Source organism: Plutella xylostella, chromosome 8, assembly GCF_932276165.1.
Source record: "Plutella xylostella chromosome 8, ilPluXylo3.1, whole genome shotgun sequence".
Taxonomy (NCBI): Eukaryota; Metazoa; Arthropoda; class Insecta; order Lepidoptera; family Plutellidae; genus Plutella; species Plutella xylostella.
In genome coordinates, this window is record NC_063988.1 from 5267162 (window position 1) to 5284166 (window position 17005).

General features: G+C 38.2%; 2 protein-coding genes across 5 annotated transcripts in view; one reads left to right on the forward strand and one right to left on the reverse strand.

Moving 5' to 3' along the window:
- The first annotated feature begins 340 nt into the window (after positions 1–340).
- The window catches only part of LOC105381700 (rho guanine nucleotide exchange factor 10), a 50964-nt gene continuing 34299 nt past the window's right edge, over positions 341–17005 (forward strand). Inside the window, exons 1-2 of one of the 3 annotated variants that reach the window (XM_038114926.2) lie at positions 341–824; positions 4836–4936. In XM_038114926.2, the coding sequence (XP_037970854.2) occupies positions 4876–4936 (61 nt within the window). In that variant the 5' untranslated portion in view covers positions 341–824; positions 4836–4875. Of the gene's footprint in view, positions 825–4835; positions 4937–5879; positions 6984–7753; positions 9173–17005 lie in introns of those variants that run through there. The other 2 variants (XM_038114925.2, XM_038114923.2) reach the window with 2 other exon arrangements.
- LOC105389454 lies at positions 9915–16595 on the reverse strand. 2 transcript variants are annotated; one of them, XM_048622610.1, is made up of 3 exons: positions 15971–16595; positions 14898–15203; positions 9915–14255 (listed from the first exon to the last, which is right to left on the reverse strand). In XM_048622610.1, the coding sequence occupies exon 3, from the start codon at positions 13680–13682 to the stop codon at positions 10719–10721; it is 2964 nt and encodes a 987-aa protein (XP_048478567.1). In that variant the 5' UTR covers positions 13683–14255; positions 14898–15203; positions 15971–16595; the 3' UTR covers positions 9915–10718. The 2 variants fall into 2 exon arrangements, with proteins under 2 accessions (XP_048478567.1, XP_048478565.1); XM_048622608.1 differs by having other exon boundaries at positions 14898–15206.

The window sequence follows — 17005 nt, forward strand, 5'->3', positions numbered from 1 at the left end:
AACTCACACACACACTTGTCACACCCTTAGGTAGGTATTATGATCTATGAAAAAAATGAAAAAATGTTTATTTAACCAAAAAATGTCATAATACATAACTACTGGTGAAATTACTTACCTAACTATTTTAATACTTACTGTAATGAAAGCCATTAAGAAGTTCTAGGTAGTAGTAATTTTTAAAGTAAACAGGTGATTAATTTACCGATTCAGGCTAATAAAATAATGAATGCATTTTTTGTGAACGCAGCGAAATGACTCCACTCCAGAGAGCAGAGAGGTGAGGTGCGGCGACGGCTGGCGGAGGAGTGGGGTGGGGAACGAATGCGCCCCCCTCCCTCCCCCACACCCGCAGTTGCCCGTCGCGCCAAGCGAGAGGTGCTCGTTTGTTGCGTGTCTTGTGTTTTTCAGAATTTGTTGAGCGATTGACGTTTCTTTTTTGTATTTTACCTGTTTCAAATAATATTTCTGTTAATTACATACACGTGTGAACAATATTAGTGTTAATTTGTGGACCATACAACTTTGTAGACTTACGAACAGTGATGTTTTAACTGGACGCAGTGTTCCTTTCTTGGGTTGTGGATATTCACCAGCAGTGCCTTTCGTCTGCCAGTTGATGGATAGTGCTTAGTTCTTCTATGAAACAGTTGGATTGTGTGCCAGTACTGCCAGTGTGACTAGTGATTGTTGTCGCAGCAAGTTTCCGTAGAGGAAACTTTCGAAACGTGCATAAACAGTGGGTAATGCACTCGTAGCGAATGAGGGGACGACGGCACGCATTCCACTGGGAAGGCAAGTGCCGGCAACATAAGCATTTTACGGTGAGTAGAGCGCTCTCAAGTTCATCGTACTTGACCTAAAATTATTGTGAACGCTCATCTCAGCTTGACCAGTGTCAAATGTCAAGTTGAGAGACCGGCAATGGTGATAGGGTCCAGTAAAAGTGGGCAAATTAACTCTTTGTTCGTTACTCCATGGCTGTACCATTGTTTATACATTCTATAAAACACTCAAAAACACTGCTGGACTTTTGAGGATAGTTTGGATACTACCTCTGTTTTTCTAACGTACCATATTTGTAATAATACATATGGGATTTTACAGTTGTTAGTCATGGATCTACAGAAATAATCTTGTTAATAGGTAAAGCCCCCATAAGTCTATAATGATAAAGCCATCATACTTTCTCCAATGTATTAGATTAATCTTGTTCCAGTTAGCATTTAGGCTGTTAGATGATACTAAGGTGGAAGTATTTAGCAACTTTCTGCTAATTTATGATATAGAAAAACATAAAAGAGAACCTTTCTAACCCCCAACAGAAAATGAAGGGTGTTATTAGATGAAGCAGAAGATAGTTATTCAATAAAGCATGGTTGGCTTCTCTTTCTACTACACAAAATTGTATGTGAGGAAGGCAGCCATTTGTTTGGTGTCTCATTCCCATCATCCCATTCTCTATTTTGCTGTCCAGCACAGCCGGGGCTGTCAGTGACTGACATAATTAGATAATCCTCTTACCATGCTGCCAAATACTAGTTCAGCTAGTGTTAGCCACCAATATGCTATGAAGGAGACTGTCAAATAATGTATTTGACTAAGGGTGAATTCGTCCAAACATCACGTTACACGAGAATAACTATACCGGAATTAAAATTATACGCGAGTAAATATCTAGGATAAGTACATTTGCATTCTACCAAGTTATACCATGATTAAATTGAATGAACGAGGAACAAAACTGTAATGCAACTAAAATAAAAATAGCTGCGTTTCAAAGCATGCAATAGAAATGACATGCCAACTTAGTTTGAATGGATTATAAAAGTATGAAATTGTTTATGTTTTAATATTTTATTCGCTGTTGTTATTCTGAGACTTTGCCTTTTAACGTACTTTTGTTTATGTTTTGACAGATGTGTTTATATGTCATTATGACGGTTTTCTAATCAGCTGATGTGCTGCCGCCATTACAAAATTACTCTCGGATAAGCTCGTTACACGGTCAATTTTGGCGGTATAACATTTTATTCTTGGGATAAGCTAGTTATCTTGGTTTCAGGTTTGGTAGAATGCAAAATCTGCTTACTCGCGAGTAACTGGTACTTTACTCGTGAGTAAAAAGTTACTCGACGTTTGTCGAATCCGCCCTAATAGTTGTTGCCCACAAGCTTATCAGCTTGCTGCATGAAAATTTTTCATGAATGAAAATCCATTCAGTTGTTAGTTTTAAATATGATTAACAAACCTCATAACATAACGCACAAACTTTTGCATTTATTTATAATATGTATAGGATATTAGGTGAGATGAAGTGCCACTATTTTTACTTAAACCAGACTCTCCACCAGACCAAGATTGGTAGATGAGCAGATGCTCAGTCTATATTTTTTTATGCAGAAGATCTGTAAAACATACAATTCATTCAGAATATCTTAATTATCCCTTTGCATTTAAATAACATACCTTGTGACCAAGTATTGCAATTGCAACATAGATTGCTGCAGAAACTGGACTTTCTGTTTTAAATAAGTAATGCAACACTCATGGGGTTAATAATTTATCTACATCTTTTTAAAAAATAGAAATATTCTTAATGAAAACATCTTTCAAAAAACTCCCCTATATGTTACTTTTTACTTTTTCTTTAAACCAAAATAGACTGATATAACCATTCCAGCTGTTTCTAAGAAGATTAAACTGTTCTTTTATCTCATATTATAAAAGCTAGTCCATATGGCTCTAAAAGTTTTATCTCAATTTTGGGTCTCATTTACCTGTCTTCTAAGCTTACAAAGATGTTTCTGTAAATTAAAATGTTAAGTTTATTAACCCAAGATTTTTTCAAACAATGGAATAATTAAGAGATAATCTACATATAGACTATTCACATCATGTTATAAGTAGGTATAACATACCTACTATGTAGATACTTAAAACTGTACTTGATATAATATGATACAACTACACACCTTTGAGAATTCAGACAGTGCATGATTTTTAACCGACTTCATAAAAATATGGAGGTTCTCAATTTGTCTGTACATACATGTATAGTTGTATACAACATTTATTATGCTGTATATGCTTTTATATTATTTTTAGCATGTGCTGGACCTTCTTATACAAAAATATATTAATATCTTTCCGAACAAGGATATATTATACATAGGCAAAGGATACTTATTAATCCCAAAAATTATAAAGGCGAAAGTTTGTGAGAGTGTGTGATTATGTTTGTTTCTTCTTCAAGTCAAAGCGGCTGTCCTGAACTTAATTAAATTTGGTACCTATGGCGTTAGCTGACACCCTGGAACACATATGCTGGATTAACTTTTTATCATGGTATTCCCACGGGAAAACTTTTTAAGGCAAAGCGGAGCTTGCTAGTCTCTAATAATTGTAACATTCTGGAAGCAATCCAGATCTTTGGGTTCTCAAAAGTAAATGGGGGCAATAGTCAAATATTGACAATAAACTGGTGTAACTTACTAAGAATGCAAATTAGCTTTGTCAACATGCAATGTTATGTATTCTGTGGACACTCACTTTACTTACGACTTAACTAATGTAATGTATCAATTAGAAATTCAGTTCCACAAATTATACTTCATTTGAATTAATTTACCTAGAGTATGTGAAACTTGTATGTAGAAGAAAATATCATGTATCCATGTGTTCAATAACCTGAGAATGAATAGTTAATCACTAACTATTCACATCTAGTTTATTTATGATTGCGTTGCACACTTTCTTTCGCTCTTACCATACAAAATTATGCTTTACGTTATTGGTATGGTATTTTTGCATAATTAATTAATTCTCTAATAATACATTATGTATCTTTCCCTAATAAATGTATGAAAACATACATCATGTATGTATTAGTATTTCATAAATTTTACTTCAAATACTAGGTTATAACTAATTGCCTATGAACCATGATATTATACAATAATCTCCATATTGTATTGTATACACTCTAGGCTAGACAAATACCTTCTAATAATAGGTTCTGTAATATCTTATCTTATTTACATTACACTCACGGGCAATGAAAAGGTTCCACTGAGAAAAGTACCAAATTACTTCTAAACGGAAAAGGCTAGCTTAATGTCGTCTTCTGCAACATTGAAGTACATTTAACAGAGCATCAGGATATTACCAACTAAAACCGGTAATATTTTGTTCCAATTTTAAATTTTAAATCTTTGAAAAAATTGGGGTTGTTTGTTGTCTTGTTGTTGTTTTGTGAGTGGAACTTTTTCATTGCCCGGCAGTGTATTTTTTAAGCTATTGACCGATACACCATTAAAAACATACATTTAACATTTGTAATTCAGTTTAACGCCCCCGCGCCACGCGTTATTCAGCGTAAACATTATCTGGCCCAATTATACGCTACGCAGACTCATCGAGATTAGTCATCTCATTATTAACAGTTAGAAAAATACAATATTTTCGTCTGAGATTCCAATCCCACGTAGCAAACAGACCATGAAACTACAATTAATGATTCTGGCGAATAACTATAGATATTATGTCATGTATTTTATTTTAAGAACTGTAGGTACCTATCTTATGCAGGACGTACTTCAGCGTGCATATTTATTTAAGTACTATATTCACTATTCCTAAATTGCAAAATATACTGAAATCGCCATAAATAACATCTTATCCTCTCCGGACGTAGTAACTACTTCATAATCCGTACACGTATGTCTCATGTTTACGAATATATTTCCGTCCTATTCAGGAATCATGTTAGCTGAAACAAGGTATAGCCCTAGATGTAATTTTCAATACTGATCTTCATCCTTCTTCTTCCACAGGGAGGCGGGCGGGGCGGGGGCCGCTGCGGCCGGCGGGGTGATGACCATGAACGCCACCCAGGTCCAGTGTGAGCCCCACGACTCCGTCGTACTTATCAAATGTAAGTCCACCTCTTTATACGTAGGAAAGTTGGTCGAAAGGTGATGCTGATCGCATTACCAGATAAACGTTTCAGCACAAATCATCATCAGAACCCATCGCGTCCCCACTGCTGGGGCACGGGTCTCCTTCCAATGAAGTAAGGTTTTTAGGCCTAGTCCACCACGCTGGCCCAGTGGGGGTTGGTGGACCCCAACACAAAAGAGTTGTCGGGTGGTCAACCGACTGTCAGATGTTTTCAAGCTGCCCGAAGACCTCAGCGCAAACGACGCAAAGGTTTTACTTTATTAACGTCGATATATAGATATAATTTTAGCGCCTACCACCTTATTTTGCTACATATTTTGCGTATGTCCGACCGACAGGAATAATGTGACGACTCAATTTGGATAAATATTTAATTCTTGTTTACAAGTTTCGGGTCTTGTGGTTTGCTTTCGATGAGGTCTTATTTGGGTGTACTGCGGTAGGTTATTAGTGGATCATCATGTTGTATTAACGTTATTATGATGTTCTAAAAGCGGACTTTCTATTCGACGAATCTCGTTATGATGCCACCCAGTGCGACGAGAGCCTGACGAATTAAGGAATCCTCTTACCGCTTCAAATAAGTACCTCAGAAATTGTTATTAATAATAATGACTTATTCATTTTCTTTGTACATAATTTGCTATTGAAATTGAATCGTTAAATGTGGTGTGTTTAATTAGCAATATCAACTACATAGTTGATGCTAATTAAAAGGTAAAGTTTAGTAAACTAATCCATTGTACGATAGAAAAGGTTTAAATGAATCAGGCTTAGAGAATAAATTATGAAAAATATTAATGGACAATCCATGATTCCATCTAATAGTTTTCATCATAATATTTAAATGTATTTTTTCTCTAGGTGGGACGAACATCCATGGATAACATGTAAGTATTTACTGTATTCACGATCCAAATGCCTGGGAACGGGGGTGTTATAACTGCAACCATCCGACATTCCATTGTTAAGTGTTGAATAAAACATCGATACATGTTACTTACACAAAGTTAATAAAAACTGTAATAACCGCCACATGCGTACAATTCAAGGCGTAGTCAATTCATAAATGATAAATGTATGTTACGAGTGGTGGTGTGTTTGTTTGAGTAAATGTTTTTAACGTAAACTGTCCATAATGGCGCAGGGCGAGCGTGCAGTCGGGCATCGATCAAACACGCTGAGCTCCTGCAATGTGGTGTTTGTATTTTTGGATCGGTCTCCATTACTACGTCAACTCGCGGTGAAATCTGTTTGGTGCCGGCACTGCTGTATGTGTGTCTGTGTGTGTGTTTATCCCGTTTCCGTCTCGACGTACCTTCACATTTACGAGCTGTCGCATTTTTGTTCATGTATCTTTTTGTGTTATCGACTTTGTCGGGCCATGGGTTCATATGTTAAAAATTATCATGCATCTTCCTTGCATTCCATTGAACAAATGTTAGTATCAACATAGTGCGCTGTCGTCTCTAATAATAAAGCGAAATGCTCGGCGTGCTTTTAATAAGAGCGTTGTTGTTTTGGTCCTTCGTCGCCGGAGCGTAAACTATGCGCTCGCGCCGCAAAGCATATTGCAAAGTTTCGCTCACCATTTCTAGAAATAGCCGCAAATAGCTTATTATTTCCGTCACCAAAGCGGGGGACCGCTTGCGCTTAACGCTCTCAATTGAGGCGGGAGGCGCACATTTACAATTTAGCTTTGTTTGTGGGGTTAATAATAATAATTGGCTCTGGACGTTAGCCAATGTTATACATATTTTTTCTACATGGCAGCTAGATGGTAGGCCTGGCAATTGACACAGCGAGCCCGCAATTATGTTAATCCGGGTTAGTTTAGTTAGTTAGTTTGAACCCGGCGATGCAATGTGGTGCACGCGACATAAGAGACGTCATAATTTCGAGGATGATGTGAGAAAGTGCCTTAAAACAGTGCAAGTGTTGTGTGACAATGCAGTTTACGTTAGTGATCGTCGTAAACAAAGTTAGACTGTGTCCGGTGATAGAGGAATGTAAGCCGATAGGTAAGTTCGCACATGATCTGTGGTTCGCACCGACAATAAAAACTGAAAGTCACATGAATCAGATTAGCACGTTAAACTAGACGCAATATAGCTTTTAAAGAGCCGGAATGGATCGCAATTTTGTTATAACGTATCGTTATTGAAATGTTCTCATCCAGCAGTTTCGTTTTCATTTGAATTTCGAATCGAATTATCGACTCGAAGTTATCGTAAACGAGTTTGCGCCAATTTGGATAGGTCTGGTTTCCCCATGTGTGTGGCAACAGTACCATTGAAACTATATTGTAAGTGACGTCCTTAACCATCTGAATAAACGTAATTGAACAATTTCTATCAACCCAATGCCCTTAGCTACTTGCTGCTCGGCAATTGGCTGCAGCTGCTAATCATTGTTAAGAGCCTCTAAATTCAATTGTTTGTAAGTAGGTCGTAAAATAATGTTTTGTATGTAACCTGCATTGACCGCAATTCATTCATAGATTTTTATAAAAACTTTTCATAACTCAGTCGTAGAGATTTGTAATGCGCGGAACAACGCTTGGAAAATAAACATATTTGAACTAATACATTATAACCTATATGCGACGATAGTTAGGTATTAAGTTTACCTATTATTAGTAATTGTTAGCTGTTAAAGTATTTTTTTTTATGTCGGGGTACTAATAGTAATTCATTTCGATGATTCCCATAAAATAAGCATACATCATATTGACATTGACGATATAATAATCCCAGGCAACGAGGCTGAAACCGTGTCAAGCTCATAATTCGCGATTGTTCTCCTGCAGTGCCCTATTTGTGCCGCATTCTTGTCTGAAACTAGTTGGAGTCGATGCATGAATCATAGGATCTAGGTGGGACAATGGCGTGTGACTGACAACCCGGCCGGGCCCAGACCTCGGCACACTCGGCCCCCGCATCCGATACTCCACTGACCATAAATCGAACCTTGTTACAGACCTGCTGTTCCACTGTTCACATTCACTGTGTCACTGTACCATCTAATAAGGTTATCTGCCAACGATTATAGTCCGGACTGTTTTGTACTTTCGTATCTGAAGTCTTTAGTATCAGTCGTTCTCCGATGCCCGACTAGCCTACATCTCAGGTTCAGTCAACTCCATATATGGGTGTCGAATTGACCACCCATATTCGCGCCGCATCCCAGGCTGCGCCGCTATCTTTCCGTCCAAATGATTTATACTGCACCGCTATCGCTTCTTGTGAAGGGAGGTCAGCGGAGTAAAGGAAGCGTCTGTCTAATTTCTCAGCTATTTAGATAAAGGATAGCAGGGCTACTCATAGCTTCCTAAGTGCTTTACAAGGGTATTAATATCGAATTTAGTTAAGCAGTTTTAAACTTACTTGGGTGACAAACCTATTGTTTCAAACAAAGACTTGGCTATTAGGGTTGCTTCTCAATTTTACGAGCAGGTGACATCATTTCCCTGCTCGTTAAACAATTATTATACACCACAGGCCTGCTGATTACCGTCACCGTAGCGTATAACAAGAAACGGAAAATTTTATTAGACTTTGTACGCATACTAAGTGCAGAACTCAATCAATTTGCATGAACAGCTTAGTATTTGAAGTTTATTTAAACAATTTCATAACGAGTAATCATAAAGCACCTGTAATAATATTATGTTGCCTCCCACGTGCTGATGAAGCAAGTACCAGAGGAAGCTGGCTGCGGGTCGACAACCCTCGCGGCGGAGGACCCAAACCTCTAACTAGTAGTAATAATAATCGACGAGATTCCGATTAAAACAACGTTGGCGATTCATAGAAAACGTGTTAGTATATAACTAAGCTTTGTGATGTCGACACGTCATTATTGTTGTTAAGTAAATGATCGCTTCACGCCGATAATAGAAAAATACACGTCCAATAACTAGTGAACTCTGTAGTGACTTGTGCGATGTGTTCTGTGAAGATAATAGTGAACGTACTTGTGATACGATTGCTGGAATTTCTAATGCTGTAACAGTGCAAGGCCTTGATCTGTCTAAAGGTTACAACTGTGATGTAATTAAGTGTGTAACAATTGTAGTCGTGAAGGAAAAGCTAAGCGATGTGGTGTGTTGCGCCTCAGAAACGTGACAGCATAAAGCGTGACAGGAAGACACACAAAATAACCAAGATTAAATATAAATTGGTCAAGAAACAGAAATTGTGTATAATAGGTAATTTATGTCCTTTAATATAGCGTCGTTTATCTTTTATGACAGCATAGCCTGTGAAGATCCTCCCGATGGATTTCACAGCGGTTACAACTTACATTACACGAGTACACGTGGTTGGAACATACATTCTCAATTTAAAACACCCAAGGCCAAGACCGTTGATAATGGCGTATGGCTTGTAATAAAAAAGGGTAGAGCAGAGAGACCTTGGAGCTGCTCGGTGGAAGAGTGGGCGGACACTTACTGACCGCTGATCGAGCATCGATGAGGATTTTGTCAATTGGAACTAACGATCGGTAAACACTACGGAAGCGTTCGTCGTAAATTACGTATCGAATTTGGCCGAAGTCTCTTTGATGTCACTACACTACAAAGTACTAGGTAGACGCATCAAGGTATTCGAACAATTGCGTATTAACATTGCATTCGTGCTCTACCACTGAGTCCTGTGACGTTGTTGGACTATTCCTGGGGCTCTGGTCGATGCCAGACGTAGTATTTAATCAATCACATGCGTAAACAGTACATTACATGGAAGCGGTGCACCTCTTGTGCAATGCAGAGTGCAAATTGTAATTCTCTATTACTGTATGACTATATCTTAGATCTTAATGAAGACTGACGTTTCTTGAATTACGTAAGGGTGGTTCTTACAAAGTATTATGAGGATATAATCCTGGTTCATCTGTATATTGCGTGGACTGTAGTTTTGGCTGGCTGGTCTTCTTCATTAAAACCAAAGTTTCACAGTGAGACAGTATTTTATTTTAACACAACACAAGAGCACCGTACAGCAGTTATATTGTAACAGTATAGGATACGGAAGTAACCATAAACAATAAATTAAAAATATACCTGTGTTGCCATCAACATATTGCCGCCCAAGAAAGAGCAAACGATAAATTAACTCAAGAGATAACATTTGTATGACCAAATAAAGTGCAATCATGCTTAAACACTTATACCTAACATAGTTTACATAGTATTTACTTAGGCATTTTTTGTACATTAGATATTATGTCAACTCTAACTTGAAAGATACCTATCGAACAACAAGTTATGAAAATAAAGTTTATATAAACAAAGCTGACCGTTTTTAATTTATGTATTTACCTAACCAACATATTTTATGAATACCTGCTATAACCATATAGAAGAGTACTTAAGTATATAATAGTAAATCTAACTATAACGATTATGCACCTAAATGTAACTAATTTCAACAGTAAACACACATGTAAGGCATATACTTTAATTTAACAAAATATTATTTAACTGCATCTTAAATGCTAATCAAGTATGTAAGTATATAACAGCATTTTACTAAATCTTAATCAGTAGTAAAACTTTATATAAGGTAAGCACACATTTAACTATAGTAACGTTTATCTAGCAATTAAGGTTGCAATTCTTTACATTATACAAACAACTTAACTAATTTTCAACTATAAGTACCTATTCATAACAACAATAGACATAGTCTTAGTAGTATCAATGACATACAATGAAACAATCTTAAATCTATAAAAAAAATACCTATTTATAATCATTTTTCAATAGGTAAAACGCTTATGCTCTGCAATGACCTAGTATACAATTTACCATCAGCTGTTTTTAACTGAAAGGCTCTGACCTTGCCATCATTTCCAGGGAATACTTTCACGACCCGTGCCATGGGCCACACCAAAGGTGGAGAATTGGGCTCTCTCATAAGAACTAGTGAACCTTCAGTTACATTAGGCATAGATTGACACCACTTACTTCTATTTTGCAAAGTATTTAAATAGTACTTATACCAAGCCTTCCAAAACCTTTGTTGCAACTGTGTACATTGTTGCCAGAAGCTTAGCCTATTGTTCCTAGTTTCAGAATTATCTACCTCGGGATACATAGTTAGAGACGTGCCTATAAGGAAATGCCCCGGAGTCAGGTAGCAGTAATCATTTATATCCTCAGAGAGGGGCAAAATAGGGCGTGAATTTAGCACAGCCTCTATCTGACATAATACAGTATTTAACTGTTCATAAGTTAATGCAGCATCTAACACAATGCGCTTTAAATGATATTTCATGCTTTTCACAGCGGCTTCTGCAAGCCCAGCGAACACCGGTGCATAGCTAGGTGTGAAATGAAACTTTATGCCTTCTTTGGCAGTATATGCTTGCACAAGTCCCTGATGATCAGCAGAACTATTAAGTTTGTACAGTTCCACCAGCTGGTTCCTTGCCCCTCGAAAACAACCACCATTATCACAGAATACCTCGCTAGGCAGGCCTCGTCTACTTGAAAATCGTTTAAAGGCTGCAAGGAACGCCTCAGTAGTGAGATCAGAGGTCAATTCCAAATGAATTGCCTTCGTGACAAAACACACGAATATACATACATAACCTTTGCTAATAATAGCTTTTCTAACACGCGAATTTTTTACTTTGACAGGCCCAGCGAAGTCAATGCCTATTTTCTGGAATGGTCTGCATGGTGTGACTCGCTGAGGAGGCAAGGATCCCATTAGCTGCTTCGCTGCACAAGCTTTGAGCCTAAAACAAACCAAACATTTATGAGTTACCTTTTTTACTTGTCGCATTCCATTTATTAACCAATATTTTTGATTTAAGTTAGCAAGAAGCGATTTAGGCCCGGCATGTAATAACCTTTTATGCTCACTTTGTATAATAAGTTCAGTTATTCGGGATTTTTGAGCTAAGATGATAGGATGTTTTTGTGATAGCGGTATGTCCGAGTTATCAAGTCGCCCCCCTACTCTGATCAAGCCGTCTTTATCTAAGAAAGGATGTAGAGATTTCAAGGGTCCTCGGACGCAGTTGCCCTTTCGCAATGAGTTTATTTCATCACAGAAATAAATAGATTGCTCATGCTTTATTATTAAATGCAACGCATGTTGTAACTCATCAGGAGTTAGTGTTTTATCATGAATTTTTGTACCGCTCTTTAAGTTATTACAAAACCTAAGGATATAAGCTATCACCCTAGTCATTTTATCTATATCTGAATATTTATTTAAAATTTCAGATAATATGTCCTGTTTGATACCTGTAGTAAGTACCACTTTAGCAGGCAGTGGTGTGGTCTTGGATTTCTTCATCTCTGGCAAACTGACAGGCAGATCTAAGTCTTTACTTTCAAATTTGTACTCTGATTGCAGGAACTCTGGCCCCTCCCACCAGAGGGCGCTGTTCGGAAGCTCCTGAGGACTTATACCTCGACTTATGAGATCAGCAGGGTTAGCTGTGGATGGCACATATAGCCAGGGCCACTTATTAGTTTTCTGCTGTATTACCCCTACTCTGTTCGATACATAAGCTTGTAGTTTAGTTGTTTCAGTTTGAATCCAAGCCAAAGTTATTTTAGAATCAGTGAATAAGTACACATCATCAATTTTTACATTTTCATGCAAAGTGTTATACACTCTCTCCATTAAAGTGGACAAAAGCAAGGCAGCATTTAGCTCTAACCTAGGTATGGTTAGGGGGTTCGCGCGTGGGTTAACTCGCGACTTTGAACAGAGTAGGTATAATTTAGCCTTACCTGTTTTGTCGACCACACGATGATAAATGCAGCACCCGTATCCCGTCGTACTGGACGCATCAGCAAAACCTATTAGTTGCTCAGTTACTGCTGTGTTCGTTGGAATGTACCTATTTATATTGATAGGCTGCATAGCCGCTAGACTCCTAACAAATTGAAGCCACTCATCAGCTAGCTCAGCTGGAATACGTTCATCCCAAGCAGTATTATTAGACCAAATCCTTGATATTATACTTTTAGCTTTTATAACTATTGGACCCGCAAAACCTAAGGGATCATAGAATTTAGATATGTAGCTAAGCACTTCCCTCTTCGTTATGACTTCCTCATTGAAAGGCACTGGGCTGTTTATTATAAAACAGTCCTTCTGTACATCAAGATTAAGCCCCAAAGCCTTCATACTATAGTTACCTTTCTGAAGTTCAAGCTGACTAAATTGCTGCTCAGCCTCCGGTATGTCAGCCAATATAGAGGGGGTGTTAGAAGCCCATTTATGCAAACTAAAGCTCCCATAACTTAACATTTCACACAACTGCCGTTTTGCTTCAATTAATTGGTTTAAATCCGAACATGAATATATAATGTCATCAACATACGTACAATTTTTTATTATAAAAGCTGCTAGAGGCAGGTTATGCTCGTGGGTTTTTGCAAGCTCAAATAAACAGCGCGTCGCTAAATAGCTTGAAGATTTCATACCATAACTGACGGTATCAAGACGAATACACCGTATAGCCTGACTAGAGTTATCGCGCCACAGAATGTTCTGAAGTGAAGTGTGCTCCGGGTTTACCAGTATATTGCGGAACATTTTTTTAATATCAGAGCTCAAAGTGTATTCCCCATATCTATACAATAGCACAATGTCAAACAATTCTTTTTGCACTGTAGGTCCATTGAGTAAAATATCATTTAAAGATATTTTTTTATTTGTTTTCATACTACAATCAAATACAACCCTCATGGGCGTACTTTTACTATTTTCGTTTATTACCGAATGATGCGGCACAAAATAAATTGGATCCTCATTGAAATTGTATGAGTTAATATCTACATAGTGCCCATGCCCCAGGGCTACATAGTCATCAATAAACTTTTGATAATTTGTAAGCAAATTGATGTTCTTTTGCAGTCTTTTTTCTAGACTGAGAAACCTGTGTAATGCTAGGTCAAATGAGTTGCCTAGAGTTTCATTAATGTTGCCGGTTTCTATTTTCAAAGGTAAGTCAACAGTAAACTTGTTATTTTCAAGCTTTACTGAGCTTACAAATAATTTTTCTGCCAACTCTTGCTCTGAATCCCGCTCTTTTAGTAACTCCGGAACACTCTCCACTTCCCAAAGCTTTTTTATATTGTCACTTACATCTGATTCACATTTAGCACAAAAAAGAGATACAACCTGATCCTTTATAATGGTATCTGTTAATGCTCCGGCGATGACATGGCCAAACTTAGTGTTGATGATGCTTGGAGATGAAGATGGTAGCTGATGGTTGGTTGAAGGCGAGCCTTGGGCCTCCTCAAGCTGCAGCAACACCTGGAAAAATACACCAGCACCAATTAGCATGTTAATCTCGGATGGCTGATTGAATGACGGGTCAGCCAAGGTGATACCAGCGGGGATGTTCAAATTTTTTAAATCTACTGGTGACTGTGGTAATTTGCATGTGATCTTTTCCACCACATGACAGTCCACCAGGGTACTAAAGTTAGTTGTCAATGAATGAACTTGCAATGGTAAACAATAGCTGACTTTATTATTGCTCCCAGTCACTCCGATGAGGTTTAGATTGTTTTGCTCGGGTGTAAAGCCCAAGACCTCAACGGCTCTTGCTGTAATGAGCGACACCTGTGAACCGGAGTCAAGGATACATTTTATATGAACTTCCTGTCCATTTTTCGCAAATACTTTGACCCGTGCTGTTGGGATTAATATATCATTTGCAGAGTCTCCAGAAAGGAGAACTACTGACCCTGGGCCACTTTCTTCGTCGAGGTGGAGCAGTGTGTTGTGATTTTTTTTTGCATTGCCCACACCTAAAGTGGAATTTACATTTGCCAGGATGTATATTTAAACATGTGTTACATAGGTTATTTTTTCTTGCAAATGACACTCTGTCTTGGGTAGATAGTAATTTAAATTTTGGGCAAGTATATAATTTGTGATTGGTACACTTACAGTATAAGCACTCCATTGTAGAATTGGTTGTTGTTGCCAGAGTCACCTTACTCTTTGCTATGCTTGCCGGCTGCCGTTTCCCAGATGTGGCTGTCTCGCTATGATCGGTGTTCTCCAAAGCAAGAGCTCGCCTCTCCAGATAGGAGAGGAAATCTTGAACTGTTGGGTCATTCTCCAGGTTTCTCTCTAGCTGATATGACCTCCAGCTGTATGTGTCTAACTTACGCTGCAGAATACCCAGTAAAAACGGGTCTTTGTCATCGACATTCACCTGTAGATTGGTGAGAGCGCTCATAGTCTGGTTCACTACTGAAACAAAAGTCCTTAAATCGTTAGCGCCTGCATACTTGGGCAACTTTTCCAAGTCTAACAGGGTGTTAACATGCTCGTTTACTATCTGATATTTGTTGTAAAACCTTTTGCTTAACAACTGCATGGCTTCCTCGTAACTCGCTGAGTTGAGTGGTAAATTTTTTACTAGGTCGAAGGGCTCACCCTGAAGGTAAGATCGCAGGTAGTATAATTTCTGTACATTGTCTAGGGATTTGTCATTATGAATGACTGACTTGAAAATCTCAATGAACGTTACGTATTCCGAGTATTTACCTGAAAAACTTGGAATGTTTATACTTGGTAACTTTGTCCTACTAGAAATGCTACTGGTACCTGACTCCGGGGTTTCACTAGCACTACTATGCGACTTAATGCTTTGGTTTAACACAGTTAAACAATGAAAATATTTATCCTCGACTTCACCAACATCCTCAGTGTCTGACAAGTCTAATGCCAAAATATCCTTATTAAGCTGATCATAATCAGCAAACGTGGTTGTCAACCTATCTCTTTTTGTAATGAGAGTTTCCACTTCTGAAACTAGGAACAATAGGCTAAGTTTCTGGCAACAATGTACACAGTTGCAACAAAGGTTTTGGAAGGCTTGGTATAAGTACTATTTAAATACTTTGCAAAATAGAAGTAAGTGGTGTCAATCTATGCCTAATGTAACTGAAGGTTCACTTCACTTGACTTAAAATTTTCGCTATTTACAAATGAAAACAATCGCGTTACAATACCTTTTGCATAGCCTCTCTGGGCCTTTAGAGGTTTTAGTTGTTCCTCCATTATGATACACAGTTAAATTACACAATTGATCGTATTTGTTGCGACTCTAATGTTAGCTATTTACAATTACAGTTATTTACAGCTAAACCTTGCACTAGAAATCGAAAATTAAAAGCAAATTACAAATTGTTGCAACCACCACGCCAAATAAAATAAGATGGCGAATTTGTTGACGTCGCATACGCCGTTCCGCTAGAGGGCGCAAGTTTCGCAAACGCAGCGCAGGCCTGCCAACCTAACTATTCTTACTTGACGTATGGTATGAACCAATGAGACTCGTCCGCTGCAGACTCGGAGTTCTTTGACGCGACGTGATTGGACGATGGTCGCTTCCCACGTCTCGTTGTTGATTCCGTCTTCCGTCTTCGCCGCTCGAGTGGGACGACTGGCACGATGCTATCTTCTTTCCCTTTCTCTCTTGCCGCGATATGAATTGGAATGGCGGGAATTGTTCTTGGTTTATTATTTTGATGCTATTTCTTATTTATTGCAACAACTTCTATCCTGGAGTTGTCGAAAATATATCACTTTATGACGTTCGGATGATTTCGCAGATACTTGATAGCTTGATTTCGCAAGTATACTGATCCTCCCGCCTTTTTAGTTCTTGCTGCATGCACGCATCGCGGCTCCCGTGTGCAATTTTATCTCGCTGTCCTTTTGCACAGGAAACTCCGTCGGATCGTTATGGACCAATGTATATTGCGTGGACTGTAGTTTTGGCTGGCTGGTCTTCTTCATTAAAACCAAAGTTTCACAGTGAGACAGTATTTTATTTTAACACAACACAAGAGCACCGTACAGCAGTTATATTGTAACAGTATAGGATACGGAAGTAACCATAAACAATAAATTAAAAATATACCTGTGTTGCCATCAACACATCTACCTGTCTAAAGCCGTTCTCAACGAATTGTTTTTCCTTATTTGCTTGTCGACGCCAAACTCCTGAGTTTGCTATCCTTGTAGAAGGATAAGCCAGCATG

Bases quoted from the DNA above. Each gene is read 5' to 3' on its own strand.
- LOC105389454 (XM_048622610.1), bottom strand. From the start codon at position 13,682: ATGAGGGTTGTATTTGATTGTAGTATGAAAACAAATAAAAAAATATCT.